Genomic DNA, 21,627 nt, shown 5'->3' with positions numbered 1-21,627 from the left:
CAGGAAAGGATGAAAGTGGATTCACACCTGAAATACTATTGTCCAGTATGAAATCACACCCACTTACATGCATTCATAACTAGATCTCCTCTTATTTCTGGTTTCCAGTCATCCCAACTTGTCTCAAAGCCATCAGCAAAGCGGATACAGAAGTTTTTAAAATGACCTTTGCTAACTAAAGATTCTGAGGAGCAGGCAGTGATTAGTGTGCTTTCAATAGTCAGGACTAAAGCAGAGCCAGTGTCAAGATCTGCAGTGTGGTTAGACTGGAAAACAAAATCACAGAGAATTTACTAGTCATTGCAATGTCCAAGTGATATTGTACATGTGTTAAATGCTTTTCATCTTTCCCTGTTAGAAAACTGATTCCCTTCTCATATGTCCTTGTTTTGATATCTACAATTATGCAGAGCCTTAAATACACAGGATTGTCTGATTATTTTACAGTCCTTTGTACATGAAGGTCTGTAATTCTGTTTAATTGCAGAAAAGCCCACATATTCCCTTTTATAAAACTAGATTTCTTTTGACCCAGCATAAGTACTGCAAACATTCTATATACATCTTAAGACTTCATAAGCCAGAATGTATATTTCATAATTTACTATCATTTGTAATACATAAAATACCATCTGCTTTATCCATAATTGCCAGATAGAAGATTCACAATCAAAATGTTGTGTCATTATGACTTCTAAGTTATTGGCCTCATTACTCCTTTACATTTCTATGTATTATGATTATTTCCTTCTACATCACTAAATGATTCATTCCTGTTCTGGAATTATCCCCCACTAAGAATACTCTCAATTCAACATAGGAACAGTCTCTGAATCCAAGGTTTTCTCACAAAGTTATTTAACATTATCTATCCTAATAATGCTCCCCTGCTTTGTTCATTTTTTTTTTAAACTGCTGTCAACGTAATATTTTCCACTTTATACTTAGGAGGTATGTCCACCTTATCCATTACATTTCCCCGAAACATGCAGCCAACTGAAACATGAGTAACACAGTTCTATAAATGAGAACACCGTATCTGCTACAAGCAATGTCACTACTGCAGTTATCAGTATACTCTGCATTGGTGTGATGAAAAGGTGAAAAATGGACGTAAAAGCCACGTACCACATACAAATGGCTAGTTCAACAGACTACTAGTAGTCACGTTGCTTCAGACATTTTGATTACCTGAGGTGTGTTTGTGATGGGCAGGCAAATTCCTAGGTCATTAACAGTCAGCTGAAGAAAGAGGGTCCCAAAAGCCTGTGCAGATGTTTGTTGGATCCCAGGCAGCATATCTACTACTTCTTTTGTGGCCATATGAATATCTTTATGTAAAGCCATTCTCTGTTCATTCCAGTTGTCATACGCAGCCTTGTAGTTCAGCCAAAACAGCACAGCTTTGGGAAGAAACCACAAATTGAAATACTTAATTGAAATCAACACACATGAAAAAAGAAAATGGAGTTTCATTAAATAAAGCTTTTTCTGTTTGTTTTTACATTTCTCCAGTTTTTTAAGACAGCGGATGTACAACAATGGACACACACACATATTCAGCATGTGGTGAAGAGCATCATGCTGCAAACAACAAGAGGGCCAAAGCAAATAATTTAGCATTAAAGTTAACACATTAAAACACAGAAAGCAATGCTGTTCCCAGCATAATTCATTTGTCAAGATTTACAAAAGCAGCTTCTTCCAAGCCATCTGAAAACTAATCATCTCAGCAAATGGCATCTTTTACATTAGGAACTATTAACCCCTTAACATGCAGTAGATCTCCTAAATTTCTCATGATTTAACATGAAATATACTAAATCTCAAATAATCAAGCTTCTTTGGGGGAAAAAAAAATCTAGCTTCCTCAATATGAAGACAAATTTATAGCAGTTGTGTCTTCAATACCTCTATCGAAGGCCACAGGCTGAGCAAAAACAATGGGTCTGTTCAAGGTAATAAGCACAGCTTCTCTATCTGATGAGCCACTGATTTCTTCTCGGAGAGCATTTCTTAATCCAATTCTTGTCTTGAAATAGGCAACCTGATGAAAGTCGGAGCCAGCTTCTTCATAAACCTTAAAATGTTCAAAAAATGGGAAGGGGGAGGGGTTTGGAACAGGGAAGAGTTCAGGGATGGGGGTTTAAAAAATAATGAAATCACTGCATCTGATAAAATCACAACAAGACGCAAAGACGTCTTCTTTACCCCTTTTCTCTTTTAGGCTAAGTTCTTTTAAGAATACTCAATTTTCTTACGTTAAATTGCGGTGTGACGCAGTGTAATTGAAATGCAATTTTCCTTATTTATCACAAAATGTTAACTAAAATAACTATTTATATATCCAGATCCTCTATTGTGACACTACATTTATAGCTTCTAAGATTTGCATTTGTTTGTTTCTAGGCATCACAAAATATTTTAATATCATAGAGTAAGTGATTGCAGAGTAACAATGGGTTTAAGAATACAAGAGATACAGCTGTCAAACTAAGGCAAATAAACTAGGTCAAAATGTAGGTCTGGCCAGGTTTGGATCTTGTCTGATCTTTTTATTTCATTTATGTGCCCTAAAAATAATAGCAGTATCAACAAAAATTTTGAATTTGCCTCAGTAAAAAGGCCATTATTGTTGCAAAGGGCTAATAAATTCTAAGATTTTAATAGCATGGGAAACAAAAATAAAAATCAAATCAAGCCCATTCTTGATTCCTTCCATCTTTTAGGCATGTACACTGGCCTTCATTATGAAGGCTTGCTAATTCTTCTCAAAAGTCATCTTCAGTGTCATCTTGACTCAAGAACAAAATATGAGAGAATATTCAGTAAGTAAATTTCCACAACTGTGTGCTGCAGAATGCTTAAACATTTATGAATAAAAAGTAAAACAAAACAAAAAAGGCAAAACACCAAAAAATGAAGAACCAACACCCTCCCTCCCCAGGTCCCCTACTCTTTACACCCACTTCACAGCCAGACTGGAAAAAAACCCCAGCAGTTTAAGATGGCCTCTTGGCTTAGTTCTGTACTTTTTAATTGCACATTATTAAGAACACCACATGCAAAGATGTTGGGCACTAACCTGATGTTTAACAATCTGTCCTAGTGCCAGATTTAAATCCACCTGGCATTTCCCAAACAGTTTGAGGTAGCTGCTACTTCCAGGCATTGCTTTGGTTTGCAGTCTGTTTGAGAGTTCAAGTTCTATCAGTCCAGTTTCAAATCTCACAGCTCGCATTGAGGGAGTCGTAGCTGTCACTTGAATTCCCTTATGAATAAGGAAGGTACAAAGTTATTAGGATCTGGTTCAGAGGCATAAAGAGAAAGGAGAAAAACCAAAACCCACACCAAAAAAAAAAAAGGCAAAAACAAACTAACCAAAAAAAAACCAAACAAAAATCCAACCAAACCCCCTTTTCACTGTGAAGCAAGAGAGAGGACATAATCGCTTTTCACAATGCAATGCCGCTAAGCTATTTTAAACGATTACAGGAACCAAATTCAAGGTCTTTTTCTTCATGCAGAGTATTCCTGATTCAGTAAGCTTTGAGGCAAAAACCAAAAAGCCATTAATAGCATCTAGGACCACCGGCTTGTCATCATAAGATTACCTTAAACTGTAGGCTTAATGAGTAAAGAAGAATTTTTGGTTTTTCTCCATCAGTTGTGCCATCATGTTCATTCCAAAGAGGTATTGGCTGCTCCCCTCCTGTACACATTAAGTACATTTTGAGTTTTAACAAAGAAAATATTAAAAACCAAATAGATATTAAAAAAGGTGACAGTGAAATAAAAGCCTCGTTTTAACCAGTAACTAGCTGAAGACTTATAAAAACCAAATATAGTTTGTAGTGTAAATTCTTATGAACTGCTCTGTTCATTAACTAGATTTTTAACTGGTGCAACTTCACCTTAAATAATTAGTACTTACCCAGTTTCTATGTAAGAATAATATGTAATCAATATTTCAGTGCAACAGAAACAATTAGAAAAAGCACCTTAGTATTTTACACTAACTGGAATTTTAAAGCCAGGTGAGTTACTTTGCTGCAAGCCAGGAGGACCCAGGAGGACAAAAGCTACATTCTGCCCTCATTGTTCCTCATTCAGCACCCAGTACCATGGATTGCTGGCCCCTGACCACTGCTGAATTACCACAGTATGGAAGGTAGCAGTCAGATTTCAGAATCTATCAGGCTGCTACTTGCAATACAAATTTGTAGTCTGGACAAGCAAAGAACCAGCAATGGTGATAAATTCCTCACATAAAATCAGAGGAGAGGTCGATCTCTGGAGGCTGAGAAATGTTGCAAAAGAAAGCTAATATAGGTTTCCTGGTTAGCCACTTTATGCTCCTCTATAAAAATGTTGTAATAGAATAATGACACTTGGTGAAGGTTTATTCTCCTCTTAAGTCTTTTTTACTATCCAATGCTCTATTTTGCCTGGAACAAACATCAGGGTCTTAAAAATTTGTTTCTTTTCATCCTTCAGGGATTTTGACATTTTCCATTTTCTTAACTGCATCTTCTAACTCCCTTGAGGGTATGTCATCTGGACCTGCACATTTCTTTTATGTATGTTTGTATACATGAATATACATACACACACACACACACACAGAGGTAGATCAAAGGAGTGTGAAGACACTCCTTTCACTGAGCCACCACTTTTAATTTAACTTTTCGCATGATGTTTCCAATTATGAATGATTTTTTCCACTAAAAAATAGCTGTATTTCTATAAAAGCCTTTTAGGATAACTCAGAAATTCTTAAAATCAAGCTACTTGAAGTTTCACCTGCCTTAGAATATTTGTTTACCTTTGTCATCTGGTAACATTCTCTAACATACATCCTTCTTCCTTTAGAAACCTAACTAAAACTGATACTCCCTTTATTTGCCCTGGTTATTTTACTTTCTTTTTTACTTTTTTTATTATTATTTCTTAGTAGACAACCAGTACTTCTTATAAATTATTGCTTTTCCTTTCTCTGATTCATTTATGGTTTATCCTTAGCTGCCAATTCATATTTTCTATTCTTACCCTTATATAGTTTGCTAAGTGAAATAACATTGTATGGCACAAGTTATCAGCTTTTTGGTTTGCTTTCAGTTCTTGAACACAGACCAACTCCCTAACAGTAAGAACTAGTGAGTGGACTATTTTTAACTGCTGCACAAACTGTGATTCTGTCGGACGAGTTTTTGTGTAAGGAAATAAATGTTTTGTAACTTTGGCTGTCTACTCAAATAGATGAGTGCACAAGTCTATGAAATTACAAAAGAGGCAGCATTGAGTGATTTTGCAACTGGGTTTTTAATGACAACACTATTTTTCTTCTGAAAACTGAGAACAGAAGCCAGCCTAAATGACTGAAATAAAAGTCTTTTCTGCGATATAGAGCATGATACACAAAACAATCTAATTAATAGCCAAATGCCTTTTTCTTACAGTACTGAAACATGTAATCTGCAAAAAAATCACAGAGCTAAGAAATAGGAGACACTAATACCAATACTGACACTATTTTCCCCAGACACAGCTGGTTTCCATCAAATTAATATGCTGGCATTATTTTACGAAGTGCAGTATCACAATCTGAATTTTATGGGTGAACAAAGCAAATACAGAAAGTAACGCAGCCAAAGCCATGTCACAGACACAGAGGCTAGTGACCTGAATAACATACTATCCTCCTTCCCAATAAAACATCTTGTTTCTGACAGAGCTACAAAAATATCCACAGCCTCTGGTATTAGTTCAAACTCCAGGTCTGCTGGAGCACTAGATGTGAAATGATAGTGTCTGTGAAATCACAGCTGATCCCAAGAACTATATAAATGTTGCCATCAAACAAGGTTTAAGGATCTTATTTAAAGTTGGTTTTAAGTGTTCGGCTTACCTGAAACCTTCTGTATGACTTCATTTACTTCCTTCATGAACACTTTTTGCACAAATACTAAATGATTTAAAAGATCAGTTGTGAGATTATGTTCAAAGGAACCAACCTGCAGAAATAAAAAAATTAGAACAAAACTTTACAACAGTTCGCATACCTATGTTTTCAAAGCAAGGCATTTTTCAGTGTTCAGGCATATCTTTTCAAGTCCAATTATATTGTTACTGCCATAAAAAAGAGCATTAAATACCTTTGTCTTGCAATTTTTCTGCTGTGAATGCCTATCAGAAAGAACATACACTATTACATGAAAACATTTAATCTCCTACTTAAGTTTAGCTTAGACAAGAAAACGCAGGATTTGATTAAGGTTCATGAAAGTATGTGAAATGCTACTTAATTCCAGATAATAAATCATTATCAGAACAAAATAGAAATTAACTGTCAACCTTTAAAAATGCATTATTCTACTCACTGTAGATGAGCAAGTTTACTGATACCTTCCATGGTAAACTTATTATGTGTCCAATATAATCTTAAAGAGTATTTCTAAAGAACTGGAGTCTGCCTAAGATTGTTTAAATTTGCCATTAATATTTTTGAAATAAAATTAAAATACAGGTATTTTCTAAAACTGCTTAGATTTTGGTTTTGCCTTTGCTAAGCAGGCCCCAACTTTTGTTTTACATGCTGAACAAATTCAAAGACCCTAAGGTCTTTCTTCAGCCAGGAAATAACTCAAACGGATTGACCAAAGAGTAGCACTTAACATTCTCCCATTAAGATGCAAACATCAGAAGTCCCAATCACAAACACGCTACACTATTTTTCTGACTAAGAAAAGGTAGTTAGTAGAAAAGCCTCACTTTCCCCACCAGATAGGTTTCTTCTAAGCAGCCTCAATTTTCTCTCTATGAAAAGTAACTGTGGAAATTGGTACACAAATAGAGCTGTGAGTAGAAAACTGTGTTGAACAGGAAATTTTATATCATTTACTGAGATTATATATACTTTCTCCTGGCTATAAAGCTGTCTAATCATGAAAAAAAATAAAAGTTATAAAACATTAAAACAGTTTTTAAATCTCAGTTGTTTGGTTTTTTTTGCAAATTACACATGATGTGATGTGTTAGCGTAAGCTTTCAGTTTAAAAGTACACTGAATCATCAGCATAATATACTTTGTCTACTTCACTGATGAGAAATGCCATTCTGAAAACAAGTTTCTAAACACATCTTCCTTATTTATTTACACAAAGTAACACCTTTAAAATCCTTCAATACAGTGGTCTTCACTGCTTAATATGTTGGCTGCTTATCAAACTAAGGACTGAGAAAGTTCTGTTTCAGTGTCATGCAATTACAAATGCTGTATTTGGATCAACCTGTAAATCTGAGAGTTCTTGAGTAGTCAGATTATCAAAATAATATAAAGATGCACATACAGAAATGTAACAGAATAGAAATAACAAGTTATGTCCAACACCTACTTCAGCCACACATCGTAAGTAGTTCCCCTGTAGATAATAGCCCTGCTTAGCAGGTAGTTCATCTATGCTCCAAATTTGGTCTGAGTAAGTATCATGTTCTTCCATTATGTATTTGCCTGACATTGTAACGGGAGGAAGGTTGAGACTTGCTGAAGGAGGAATGGTTGACATATCAGTGGCAGAGACTTTTGAAGTGAAGCGCAATCTGTGACTTGGAAGCTCAAAATTAAATCTAGTTTGGGCACCTGTAAAAGGAAGAAGGGGAAAGAAAAGCTATGAACTTGCAAAAAAATTTCTTATTTATGCTTAAATTTTAGAACACACTTGGAATTTAAAAAAAATAAAAATCTTCAGAGGTCTTCACAGACCTCTAGAGCTATAAATGTCCACCCACATGATTCTGGATTTTCTTAAATTTAAAAGAAAATGAAGATTTCACTGTATTTACATGGAGAAGGGAGTCATACAAACCACTTCATGCATATTGAGGCCCTACAAGATTATTCTCAAGCAGCCTTACAAATCAGAATTAATCAAGGATCATAAACTGATTTAAGAGGGAAGCTTCCTGGAAGGAAGATGTACATGAATGTATGTGCGTCTTCAGCTGTTCTTGTACTCTGCCTCTGGCAATTGTGTATAACACAACAGTGTAAATTCTCTATTTGGCCCCATCTGACTGAAGTTCACATTTTAAATAATAAGCTGATAGCAAGAGATTCCAAGCTCTAGCTACAATTCAACAGAAATACCAGGTCCTCTTGGATGGTTCTAGCAAGGCCAAACTAAAGCCATAATGTTTTTAAAGTTTCGGAGGACTGTTACCTGTCATTCCATGACTCCTCATTCTTCCCATCTTATATTCCGCCTTTAGAGAGGGCAAGAGTGCTGCTCCAATAGCGATACCATCTATCATGGCACTGAATTTAAGAACTATAGGCTTCTTCTCTAAGCCTTCTGGCAGCTGTGGAAATTCATTTGTTTCAACAGGCGTTTGATTAATACTTGTTGGAGTCTTTTCAGAGGGCAAAGGAGTTGCAACATCTTCTTTGGTAGGCTGGGGCCTATTTACCAAGACAAAGATTAGAAAATACCTTTTGTTATTCCAACATGATGTATGACTAGCCTTACCCTCCCACATACATTCAAAGCAGCACAAGCTCCTGACTGGATGGTAACCACTGGCACTTGGATGTGCCATGCAAGCAGCACTTACGCAGTTGATGGTTGCCTGATGAGATCCGAAATCTGCTTGGAGAGCTGGTGAGAACTGCGCACCATCATGCTGTGCAGCGTGGCAGGGTGCTGAGGAATGTTGATGCTGATGGCTCCAACTTTAACTACAGCAGCATTGTTTGTTTTCAGCCCTCTCTGTGCACTATACAGGGCCTGGGATTTGGCAATACTGCATTTCACAACAGTTCTAACAGAAAAGGAAATAGCATTTATTCACATTTTTCAAAACAGTTACAGTTTTACATTAAAATAGGGGGTTAAGTGTTAGCTGAATTTTAAAGTATTCGTATAAATGATTTTGCTTTTAGACAACATAGACATTCCTCCTCTTTCACTTTACACACACAGATGCACTACATGCCACAAACAACTACACTACGTTTAAGAGAACAAGTCATGCATTGCAAAAATACCTGTTAAACTGTTATTCTTGCATAATGTAAGATCATTCGAGTTTATACACACTAGGCTGCACATACACAGACAAATTTTCACACATAAAAACAAATAAGCCTTCCATTCAAATTCCTCTTCAGGAACAATCTTGAAACATCCTTTTTGGAAGAAAACTTTAGTAAAATCTGATTTTAGTATCCAAAAAGGTCAATGGAAGAAATACTCATTTAGCAATATATACACAGCAAGTGATAAATGGGGTTGTGAATTATTATTATTATTATTGTGAATTATTACCATACTATTCCATACTATTCCAAAATACAAGGTCTAAACTTTCTTTTAATGTTAATGAGCATATGCATGGTTCGCAATGGTTACCCAAGACAAAAATACAAAGTTGACAGTTTTTGATGTCAAAATGAAATTTTGGCATATCAGAATTCACTAAGCTCCTATTAAAAAGATACATAGGGTAGCACATTAATGTTTCTCATCTAAAGTAAATTACTGGAGGGTTACCCAATGGAAGTACGTTATTACGTAGCCAGCACAGGCTACTACAGCCTCAAAGACACACAGTTGTGAAGATGCAGTATATTAGGTAGAATGTCTGAATCATAGACACTATAAAATTGCAACATTCAATTAAAGTTTCTCAGATACTCTATTTTAAGGACCATCACTAAAATACCTACAGACAGTTTGGTTTCATGGTGAAAGCTACAATATTCTATGAATTCTACTCCCTAAGTAATGTTTCTTCTGTAAAGTCTAACACAGGGCTCCTTATTCCGATGTTACAATATCAGCTAGAACAAAGCATCCCAGGTGTGGAAATAAAAGGAAAAAAAACCAACAAACCCCATCATCATCCTGCTTTTAATGAAGAAACACACAGCACTGTAATGCATCCACAGGCCTATCAACAGCAGTTCAATTACTGAAGCTCTAGAAACAGTTTTAGATTTTCACCGCTGCACAAGACCTACAAGCGACCTAAGCAGCTATGGATTAATATTTTAGGGTAGACTGCCAAGTAGAAACTATTTCAAAATATGTGAAGAACCTACACAAATATGAAGGAGGAAACAAATCTTATTTCACAAGTATTTTCAGAAAAACTTTATACAAATAAGCATTACTTAAGAAAAGAGTAGACTTACTTTAATCTACCTCTTTAATAAAAAGCAAAACACACAATTATTTCTCTGTTAATGTTTGCTTATTTCCTACTTGCTTCCTGCTTCCATTCTGACTGAGCTATTGTGAAGCCAATGAAGAATACATTTTTTCCCTATCTGTAACACTAAATTCTACTACATCAGCTACTCAAGCACCACAAGAACAACTTTCAACTTAAGGGACTCTGCAAGATCTCCTTCAGACCTGTACCAGACAGACAGTCTAGTCTTAACCTATCTTTGTGTAGAAGTTAAAAGTAAGTGTAGTTAGGGTTCAAGTCTATACTGAATTTACAATCAATTCCAAACACATGAATTCATACCATTTGAAGCACTTCCTTAATTAAAAAAAAAAATTAAAATAATAAAAAAATCCATCAATATAGGAGGATCAGATTTCAGCAATATCAACTGCGCTTCTCTGCTGAGGAATTTCCAACAAATGAATTGTGCTGCCACTTGTCTGGACTACAAGGAGCCTACTTCCATGACAGAATGAAATGCAGAACAATTGTGTGGCTATACATTTATTTGGAATGAGCACTGCCCATGAGTTAGCTTACCTACAGTGCAATGCTGTTGAATATTACTAAAATCTTTCATCAATATTTAAGTTATATATCAGTAATTCAGAAGTATTTTTACGCTCTTGCATCACAGAATCACAGAATGGTTTGGGTTGAAAGGGACCTTAAAAACCATCCAGTTTCAACCCCCCTACAGGGACACCCTCCACTAGACTAGGTTGCTCAAAGCCCCATCCAACCCACAATTCCACAAATAACCACTCTCCAGACAAACTTGTGAAAAGAAGTCTCTGTCCCACTACAGAACTGGCTACAAGGCCACCACTCAACCTCACAGGTTTCCGGAAATGTGAGAAAAAGGGGGGAACAGACGTCAGCCAGAGGCTCTTAACATACAGAGGAACTATCATACCAAGTCAGATGAAAATTTGTGCAGTGGGTATAAATGAAGTGATCCATCCCTTAATTCCAGCCATCAGGAGATTCCTTTTTGAGCCAGAGACTGTATGAGTTCAGGACTCACCACGAGACACATCTTACATGGATCTGTCCAATTCTTTTAATCATTTATACTTTCATTGACCACATCGCATGGCAATGAATTCAACTATTCAGTGATGCCCTATGCAAAAAAGTACTTTCTTTCGCTGGTTTAATGTTGCTACCAGAAAAAAAAGGAACAAAAAAAACCCTTAAGATTTTCTTTACATCACTTGCAGCTTTATAGTCCATCACCTCTCCTTCCAGAGCTACCACCTATAAAAACGTTTGAAGTTAATCCCGTATTACCTGAATACAACACTGAATATACACAAATGCTGTAACAGATAGCAAAATCACCCAGGATCAGAACACTACTTTGGGAACGGGGTGGGGAGGGAGGGAAATAAATTAAAAGACAGAAAGACAGACAGAAAGATAAAAGAGCAGCCTTGCAACCTTTTGGCTACATAACTTTCCTTTTCAGAGTACTGCAGGGTCATTGTGTAACAGGGCTTCTAGGCTGGCAGGGCAACAGCTCCCAGCTTGACCACTACTGTAGTGAGACCCTCTAGATTTTAGCATCAGAAGTAAGAAAACAACTAGAAAGAACAGATTGCATCTTTTGTGAGAGAAAAGACCTACACTCACACACATGGATCTGGGGGACATGAAAATGTCACCTTCATTAGCAGTAGAGGCACAGGCACAACATTAAGGAAAACATTTTGTATTGGCATAAACTCGTCAGCATGCCTGGCAATTAAACCCAGCACAGAGGTAAAGACAGACAAAAGGAATAGTCCTATTCATGCTGATATCACAACAGGTACTATCTCTCTAAGCACTGCAGTTCCTTACCAGGTTCAAAGTACATGTAACTTTTCTGTTCCTTTACGTCTATGATCATTACTTCACCTCATTAAACTAAGTCTAGAAGCAGATCTAAAGAACTTAACAGCCAGTGAAACCATTCCAACACTACAGTAGGGACTGTATAATATCTGTCCCTAAAGCTAGATTGTTAATATTTACAAGGGGTTTTTTTTTGACAGATATTTATTTCTGGACAGACTACGTTAAAAGCTTATCTAGATAATATGAGATGTTAAACTAAAATGTATTCAAGCAACATCTGCCTACACAATCACACACAGCAGGAACACAGCCATTAGCTACACGACACAGTTAATTGCAAGACTATTAAACATAATAATATGACATACAGAAACTCTTGTTTGGCTGTGCTTGTAGGAGATGTAGGAAAATCCTCCAGTCTACAGATGAAGATTGAAGAGAAAGCAAGAAAAACAAAAAGCAAATAAAGAATAAACATTCATGCAAAATTAGTCAGTTAATTACTTGTAACCCACAATATGACACTTACTTCCAAATTTACCAAAGTGAAGTTTAGGGTTTGGTGTTAAAGATTTATCATTGTTTCGTCCCCTGTCCTTTTGTACCCTTCCTGTATGAAAGCTCAGTAAGATTATGATGTAGAATAGACATGAAGAGCCTCAATTGCCTTCAGAAACCCTGCATGGCTGTCAGATTAGAATTTGTATCTATGCCTCTGTAGCACACTTATTGGAAATGCTTTATGGGGATATTAATAAAATACTGTATGTTTTAAGTTCCATATAGCATCTTCCAAACTAAACAGGAATTAAAAGGAGAGACTCAAGTCACATTATTTAGCTCCTTTTCTACAACATTACTATTCTAAAACTGTATCACATACTGAGGGTTACCCAGCTAACCTCAAACTGCATGAGGGTGATCTACATTACAAGCAGTTGTAGTTCAAATGTCATTTTGCAACTCAAACAGAAACAATTTCAGTTAGAAATAAAGAAAAATAATGCATTCCCTTTCTGAGTTTGTAAACCTCACCAAAAAAATAAATAAATTAAAAATGTGGATGCTAAGCTGGTCATTCCAGATATTCATGCACAAAAAGTGATTTTCCCACCCACCCCTGCCAAGTTGTGTCAATTATAAAAGGGTGGAGATATGGAAGTGTATAAATAACACAAAGAATCATGGGAGTTCAAAAATATATCTATTAACAAAACAACACAGATCTGAAATGGGAATAATCAGCATCAGTAGGTTAAATACTCCCTAGAAATCTTGTATGGTTTAATGGAATCTGTAAGCTTCAAAAAGCATCTAGAAGCATAAGAGAAACAACACACACAACATAATAAATTTTCTATGAGTACACCACATGGAACAAAATTGGTGCAGAAAGCTCTGAGTACATGACATTTAATTTTTTCCTTTTTACAAGAAGGCCCATCACCTACAATTCTTGAATTAGGTCACTTACCCATTTACACTGTGATCCTATAATCAGTTCTGACCTTACTAATATCTTTTACTAGAAATAGAAGGAACAGGAGTGTTTATATTCATGTAATTATGTCTAAGACTTGTGTGATTGGATGCCCTAAACTGAAACCTACTAATAACGTTCACAATATTCCTTCTCAGTTTACTCAGATATGGCTTTCATAGAAAAGTCTCCTGTCAGTGGGAACATGCAAATACCTTTACAAGTCAAACTCAAGCCCAATTCTGCAACAGCTGCATGGTTGCCACCAAACTCTGACTTCATGGATTCTAACTGAAGACATATCGCCGATGCTTTCTCCATATTAAGCTACATACTTTTACTCAACTGTCACTCATACTTGTGATACAACTGACACCATTTCTATGCACTTGACCAGTTCCAAATTTTCAGGCTTCATACTTACTGGATATTTGGAGTAATTCCCTCCAGCAGGACGATATTGACACCTCCTATGTGAGCAGTGGCACACGTCTCGGTCATCTTTTGATGTAGTACATCTTTAAGAAAAAAAGATACTTAACAGCATTTCATTCAAGTGAAATACTTCCAGGTATGCCTACTGCTTTCAAAAATAGCAGCAGGAAAATAATTGAAAAATTACTATTACAGTAGTCACATAAAGTAATATCAAATCTAAACTGTGACAAGAATTAAAATTTTAAAAACGAAAGGATAACTTGCGTAAGATTTTCCTTCACAGCATTTTCTTAAAATCTTGCATCCTTTTAAAATCCTTCAGCACCCTAGTGGTAGTTTTTAAAAGAACTCGTTGAATGTTACTATATTATCTATACACAGACATAATGTACATTTTTTACATATAAAACCTATTAAACATGCAGATAGATAGGCATTGGTTATAGGTATGCACACAAACATGTAAAGCTGCCACTGAATTTCAATAGAGTATGTTTTAGCTTATCCCACCTTTCATCTTCTCTTTCAGGGTGAAACTGCCATGGATTCTCTTCAGTTCAGACTCCATGGTTAGTCCACCAATGTCTGCCTCTAGATGGGTTCGGTTCACCATGCCTATCCCAAAGACTATGAGAGTCACATGCTGCGGCTCTGAAGTCACCAGGCTGCGCTTCCGCTGCGCATCTCTGCCGTTATCCTGTTCGTTCTCAAACACCACTCTACAAGCAGGTTCGGTTGGGCTTCGAACACCTGCAAAAATACAAAGGAGTCATTTAAGGATACTTTACAAGAAATATTTGGTATATCTGATCTATATTTGTATTTGAAACCAAAGATCATGTATCTTGTACATCAAGTGAACTCTTTAGGCAAATTATCTGTGGCTCGTTTATTCCACTCCAGTAACATCGCAACTGAACCAAATCCAAGACACAGTGGGGAAAATAATGAGTGATGTGATTTCATTATTATTCAAAGGTATATTCTTATGTACATTCTATAAATATTCGTATTTACGTGATTTTATTGTCATACAATAAAAATGCTCTGACAATTTCCAATTGCCCTATTGCTTTTATGATCATTTCACAGTCAAAGGTTCTTACAATTTAGTTTTGGATGCACAAGTTTTCCTTTTCAAGATTCAGAGCATAAAAACAATGTAACAAAAATTACACTCTGTAGAGACACCACAGCTGTGGATATGATATTCTGTGCATGAAAGATACTGCCCTCTTTTTAACAGAAGCTCTCATTTGATATATTCTCAGTTTTTCATTCTTTAGTTAGAGTAAGTCTAAAGAGAATATGCCTAACTAGTAACTATACCATCCTCTGCACATTTACAGCAACCTAAGTTCACCAACGAGAAGTATGATGCTAAGTCAGCTCTCGTATTTATGCTGTTGTGCTAAAATACATTGGAAATTGAGAGCAATGATGACCCCAAACCTCAAAGCTTTTGGTGAAATTATGGCCCTAACATCTGTAATCTTCACTGGACTTCATCAAAATCAGTACTTCACCTTTTCTTCTCTCAAAGCTAGGTTCACAGTTTATATTTTTACTCAGTCATTCCCAGGGCCAGAAATTATGTCCCTCAGGATCACTTATGCATGTGCTTATACGTTTTCACAGAATGAGAATACGCAGCATTTCCAACAGCTGCTTGAAAACAAAACAGCACGTAGGGAGGAACAAACTCAATCTGCTCAATTATCCAAAAAAGTTAACCTTTTAACACAGTCCCACACTCAGTACAAATTCAGATTAACAGAGCTGCACAAAAATATCTGAGTTTAAAACCAATCAATTAACATGTATTTGACTAAGTCTAGGATTGAAAGAATCAAGGCATACTATAAAGGTAGGAAATTTTATTTTTTTTTATACAACATCTTGGTGAAATAATTACAAGCTCACTCCCCCCATCCTTAAACAGGGGAACTTTAGGTTGGATATAAGGAAGAAGTTCTTTACAGTGAGGGTGGTGAGGCACTGGAATGGGTTGCCCAAGGAAGTTGTGAATGCTCCAACCCTGGCGGTGTTCAAGGCCAGGCTGGACAGAGCCTTGGATGACATAGTTTAGTGTGTGGTGTCCCTGCTCAGGGCAGGGGGGTTGGAACTAGATGATCTTAAGGTCCTTTCCAACCCTAACTATTCTATGATTCTGTGATCCTCACCACTTGTCCCTCTAATATGAGTTAAATGGGGTCTGCAACTTTCAAAACCCACCTTATGATCAAGCTTTAGAAAAGTACACTTGAGCTAAAGCACACACACTCTAAATTGTTTGGATTCATGACCTAGTTTACCTGTTGGACCAAAAGTTTCAGAAGACTTTTCTAAAATCCCAGTTGGATCAGAAATGAGTGAATAGAAGTTCAACAGTTTGTACATATTTTGCCAGCACTCAGCAGAAGGTTCACTCTGTTCCGACACAGTAATAGAGTCAGAATCATCCATATGAATGGTCATGTGGTCAACTACATCTTTTGAACCTTTCCTGGACACTTTAGAAGTTCTTCTTTCTGACCTCCCCAAGGAATTCTTGTTTCGAGACTCTTTTTTGTTGTTCTCATTGTTTGATCGTTTGTTCTTGTTGTTCACTCTGTTGCCTCCATTAAGGCTTCCTCGAGAGCTTCGGCTGAAGTCAGAAGAGCGGAAGTCTCTGTGTTTGCGGGTTTTAAAAGTAGGTGTTGGAGAGGCTGATCCAGCTGTGTACCTGCTAAGTTTGATGTCCGTCTGCGTGGCTTTGATATCATCAATCATTGTACTGAACTGATGAATAAGACGAACTAGTGCCATGTCTACATGCTGGCTTATGGACTGGCAAGAAATTGTAAAATTACAGTGGAATGTATTATAATAGCGTTTATTCAAGTCATGAAAAGAAAGTGCATTAGTGGAGTTATGAGGCGTGCACATGGATTTCTCCATTACAACAGCACTTATACTGAACGTTTCCAACATCAATGCTGGTTTGAATTCAAGAGGGGGAAGATTGACAGCTCCTTGCCTAAGGAAAGAAAAAAGTACAAAAATGTTATTACTTTGTTTCTTTATATGGATTCAAACACTTCTTTACTCAGTGGCACATCTAATTTACAGAATCCAACCTTTTACTTCCGTTAGGATATCAGCTCCTTACCACAGTTCTAAATATAGCAAATGAACTTTTATTCTTTCATACTGCATGCTGCTAACATAGTAATCATTCAGTTCGACGTTACGTTGGCACACAATCTTTCCATCGTAACTTAAAGCTTTGCCCAAAATTGGTGGGGGAAAGATTCAGCATTTACACTGAAATTAACAAGCTCATTTACAGAATTAATTACAAAATAGTATTTAAGAGCCTCTCAAATGCCCCCCACGATTATTCCCACCAGCTCTCCCTTCCCCAATCTCCAATTTTCAAAAGTAGTTGAGATTCAAACACTTATAATTTCCAAACCTTTCCCTAGAAAGATTAAAAAATATAATAATATTCTAATAGGAAAACAAAATGGGTAAGATAAAAAGAATAAAGGGCTCCTCCTTATTCTGTGGAAGTGCTTTGGAATTCTACATCTCCACATGAAAAAGCTATTTTCTGTTCTTTAACCAATATACATATTTTCAAATATGTCACAACATACCTTCGAGCTCGCTTGCTTTTTCTTTCCTTTGCTGTATCTGAATCAACAATATCTGCTCTTAGGCAGTCCAAAGTTCCTGAGAAGGAAAGGTACTCTCCAAAGTACATTCTATAGCAGAGTGGCATTGCATCCTGAGACTGAATTCCTGTGTAACTCAGAAGAGGTTTGAAAACAACCTACAAAACAAAACCCACTGATTTACTCCTTATTGTCCAGATTATTCCTATAATCTCACTCCATTATTTGTTGATCTACAACATTTACAATGTCAGCTACATGATATAGGACATGTTTAAGTTTTATTGACAGTGCTGTGAAACAGAAAGAAAGGTGATAAAGAGAAGCTTTATGGACTTTCTGAGTAAAAAGACTGACTACACAGCAAGCTAACATTGAATGTTTAGCTATGGGAGCAAGGTTTCTGCATGTTCCCCTCAGTGAACATACTCTGGAGTACCAGGATAATCTCTTAAGTAATATAATAGGTTCTTCGGAGTTATAAAACAATGCTTTATTAATCACCATTCATAAACTTTGTTATAGGACATGTCAGAGGTTTCTTGAGCCTTTCATCTTTGCATAGGAATGCATAAGAAATGCATACAAAACCAGGATAACATTTTCATCATTGTAAGACTTTTTTTTTAAGTAATATTTTTCCATACAGAACTCTAAAATGCCTCAGCAAACCACACTTACCTGTGCATCTGCTAGCTGCACAGCAGGAAACCCCTGGTTCCCCTCTTCTACACCTGCAATGTCATCCTGACTGGTGCTGTGTTGTGAGTGCGTGCCATCCAGCGTGTTCTGGTCGCTAGACAAAACTGTGTTGAAGTCGGAAGCAGAGGGTATAGTAGGAAGGTTGGGTGCCGCACCTGGAAAATAAATACTCATGGAACACTAACACCGCAGTAAATTTTAACACCACCAACTCTATTAATTCAGCAAGATTAGTTATATAGAAACACATGCCATACACATAGAAAGTCAGAGCCCTAGGCAGGTCTATGTCACAAAATTAGCATTCAGTGTAAAGAAACAGTCTGATATCGCTGAAACCAGTAATGGAGACTTCCCAACTCGCATCTGGACAGCACAAAAGTATTTCCTTCTTTTTGCCTTCCTTTCCAAGGCCTTTTGCCTGTACTGCATTCTACAGGGTACTTACCTCCTGTTTAAACTGAAATAGTTTATAGGTTGAGTAGCCTACACCATCAATCAAAAGAAAGATTAGCTACACTTGCAGATACTTTCTTTTGGCTTTCAATATGCTATAAGCTTCTGGGTTTTATTAGTTGCAATGCAAGATCCACTAATTAGATTGTCTATAGATTAGTCTCTAGTCAAATATGCTCTTCATAAAAATGACCTTGGACAGCCATTTCCCTGCAGTTGCTCTATTCACAAACAACCAGCACAAGGGTAACGCTCAATCTCCTGCATCTTTAGGCTGGACAGGACTTAACCAACCTCCATGAGACATAGTCGCTATATCAGTATAAATTAAGATATAGTTGCTATATCAGTATAAATTAAGATATAGTTGCTATATCAGTATAAATTAATCCTGGTTCTCCAAAACTCAAGCTTACAGCACTTACCAAAGCACCATGATTACACACTTCCACAGAAAACTGGTTTGGATGGATCTGTGTCTGAGTTAAAATGACTAAGTCTTAATTACAAGAACATGATCTTGTGAATAAACTGTTACCGTTTCAGTAGAAAAAACTATAGCTGGGGGGGGAAGGGTTGGGGGAATAAAAATTTGAAAGCTATACTTCTACCCTACGATTCTTTTTGCAGAGAAACACGTTCCAGTTTACAGAGAAGCCACACCAGTTAAGCAGTATGTACACCACAAAGATGTTTTGTAGGATCATTTGTTCAATATTAAAAACAAATTAAAAGAACCTGATATTGCCTAAGATTAATATATTACTGTTGAAAGACTGTTAATAGAAGAAACATTCAAATTCAGTGTTAGTGAAGAAGAAAATCAAGATATACACATTTGAGGATTATGAGTGATGGCAGGCTTACAAGAATAATAAGCAAGCCATAATAAGTCCTTATGTATTTGTTTCTTTAATACATTTAAGACTTTCAGTTATGTATATTTCCTTTTCTCCCTTTCCTCACACTAATTGATGACTTCCTATCCCTGAAGAACTATATACTCAAAATAGAGGCTTATGTTTAGTATCAAAATAGAACTGAGAAAGAGCAAGGATTCCAACCTACAAAATCTTTATTACAAAACCAGCACATGCAAATTAGATTAAAAATAACTTAACAAGATCCAAGGAACTCTGCAACTGAGGATGATTTTATGGTTTAGCTGGGGGCAGCTACACACGGTTTTGGAAGCTACATTTACAGTTCCAAATATAAGAAAAAGCTACATTTTTGGAGGCAGGGTGAGGGAAATGAAAACAACAGTTTTGCTTAAATCACATTTGTTCATTTTCTGATTTGCTGAGAACTCCCATGAGTAGTATTTACATCTGTTAAACTTAAGTCTCTTGCTCAATTACTTTCAGAGAGAATATCGTAAACACGGAACAGCCAACCCAGAATAATCTCTTAAATCCATCCAGTTGTAATTAGTGATACCTGTTGGAAGACTATTGTGTCCAGATTTGGTGGCGGGACTTTCTTGTACGACACTTCCTCTGTTGCCCACAGCATTTGACATCCAGTTGTAGAAACTCACAGAAGATGGTTCAGACAGCAAAGGATGTTCAGATAACATGTCTGTGGCCACAGTATTTCCTATACAGATAAATCAGAAGCTTTAGCATTTGTTGCTTCAAAGTTAGCAAAACCAAAGAATGCAGCAATAATTTTACTGACACCTATTTACTGTAAAAGCAAGCTTAATCCTCAAAGTTTATTCCAGTAAATTATATGTCAAATAGCACTACAGGTCCTACACCACAGAAGTTATAATATGACACTAATGAATGTTGCACTACAAGTGTTTTTGCTTATCTCTACCATTAATTAAAGGAAAGAAGTCATTAAGAAACCAAAATACCTTTTTTTCTGAATAATACTTCATTCCCTGACAGCAAAGGAGAGAGGTTTTAAAGAAAATGAATGCAGTATCAAACTTATCTGGTTTTCTTATAAATTATAGTAATGCACTCTGAACAATAATACAGAACATTCAAATCTCAATGTATACATAACAAACTTCAACGAAACACATTTGTTCAAAAGACCACTACTAAAAATATGCAAATCATTATACATAAATGAAGTTACTGGAACATCAGTTTTAGTCCCCTTTTTGAGCTACTTACAAGATCAAGAAAAAATGCCAAATACAGAACAATCATTTCCTTATTCATTCAAGAAGATTCATTTACGTAATTACGTATTATACTCAAAAAGTAGTAAGGCTAAGTAAAAGGAAAATATTTTGTCAGTTTTAATTTCTTTTCCCAACCTGATGCACTCACTATTTGTTTACAGGAAATGATATGATATAGCCATATCTAGGAACCGCTATTAAAAACTAGGATTCTTATTTGGTGGGAAGGGAGTGGCAAGGTGAGATGTTAAACAGAAATGATAACTCACAGTGAAAATATAATACTTTTTCTAAATCATTACAATAAAACCAATCCTTCTTTCCCCTCCCTTTAGCTTACGGAAGCTGCATCATACCTGTTCTTGTTAAAGAACTACTTTTAACTGCAGTTGTACTTCTTTGAGGAGTCCCTTCCAACAGATTATGCAGGCTAGGAAAACTCCCAGTAAGATAGCTGAGCAGACTTTCTTTCCTTGGGCTTTCTTTGACTGCCATTCCAGAACGGCCAACATGCACTGGTGAATCTGTAGCTGTGTCTCCACTAGTGTAGCTTAGGGAATGATATGGATGTATACCCTTGTGAAGAAAACAAAGAAACTAGTGAACCACTGTGTAAATGGCAAAAAGGAAGCAACCTTTGGTCTGAAGATGAGAACACAATACCTACAGAATTC

The 21,627-nt window shown here is 36.4% G+C and overlaps 1 protein-coding gene across 1 annotated transcript in view; it reads right to left on the bottom strand.

Moving 5' to 3' along the window:
• KIAA1109 (KIAA1109 ortholog) overlaps positions 1 to 21,627 on the bottom strand; it is a gene marked incomplete at its 5' end in the record, with an annotated part of 75,877 nt that overhangs the window by 13,316 nt on the left and 40,934 nt on the right. Inside the window, 17 exons of the mRNA XM_010020481.1 lie at positions 68 to 266; positions 1,192 to 1,403; positions 1,912 to 2,080; positions 3,086 to 3,271; positions 3,615 to 3,712; positions 5,909 to 6,014; positions 7,395 to 7,639; positions 8,220 to 8,458; positions 8,611 to 8,817; positions 12,444 to 12,494; positions 13,980 to 14,073; positions 14,504 to 14,743; positions 16,309 to 17,012; positions 17,635 to 17,810; positions 18,334 to 18,509; positions 20,251 to 20,409; positions 21,310 to 21,529. Of these exons, the coding sequence (XP_010018783.1) occupies positions 68 to 266; positions 1,192 to 1,403; positions 1,912 to 2,080; positions 3,086 to 3,271; positions 3,615 to 3,712; positions 5,909 to 6,014; positions 7,395 to 7,639; positions 8,220 to 8,458; positions 8,611 to 8,817; positions 12,444 to 12,494; positions 13,980 to 14,073; positions 14,504 to 14,743; positions 16,309 to 17,012; positions 17,635 to 17,810; positions 18,334 to 18,509; positions 20,251 to 20,409; positions 21,310 to 21,529 (3,481 nt within the window). The remainder of the gene's footprint in view (positions 1 to 67; positions 267 to 1,191; positions 1,404 to 1,911; positions 2,081 to 3,085; positions 3,272 to 3,614; positions 3,713 to 5,908; positions 6,015 to 7,394; positions 7,640 to 8,219; positions 8,459 to 8,610; positions 8,818 to 12,443; positions 12,495 to 13,979; positions 14,074 to 14,503; positions 14,744 to 16,308; positions 17,013 to 17,634; positions 17,811 to 18,333; positions 18,510 to 20,250; positions 20,410 to 21,309; positions 21,530 to 21,627) is intronic.

The sequence above is a fragment of the Nestor notabilis genome, unplaced genomic scaffold (genome assembly GCF_000696875.1).
Source record: "Nestor notabilis isolate BGI_N333 unplaced genomic scaffold, ASM69687v1 scaffold14258, whole genome shotgun sequence".
NCBI lineage: Eukaryota > Metazoa > Chordata > Aves > Psittaciformes > Psittacidae > Nestor > Nestor notabilis.
This window is presented reverse-complemented; position numbering and strand designations above follow the sequence as displayed.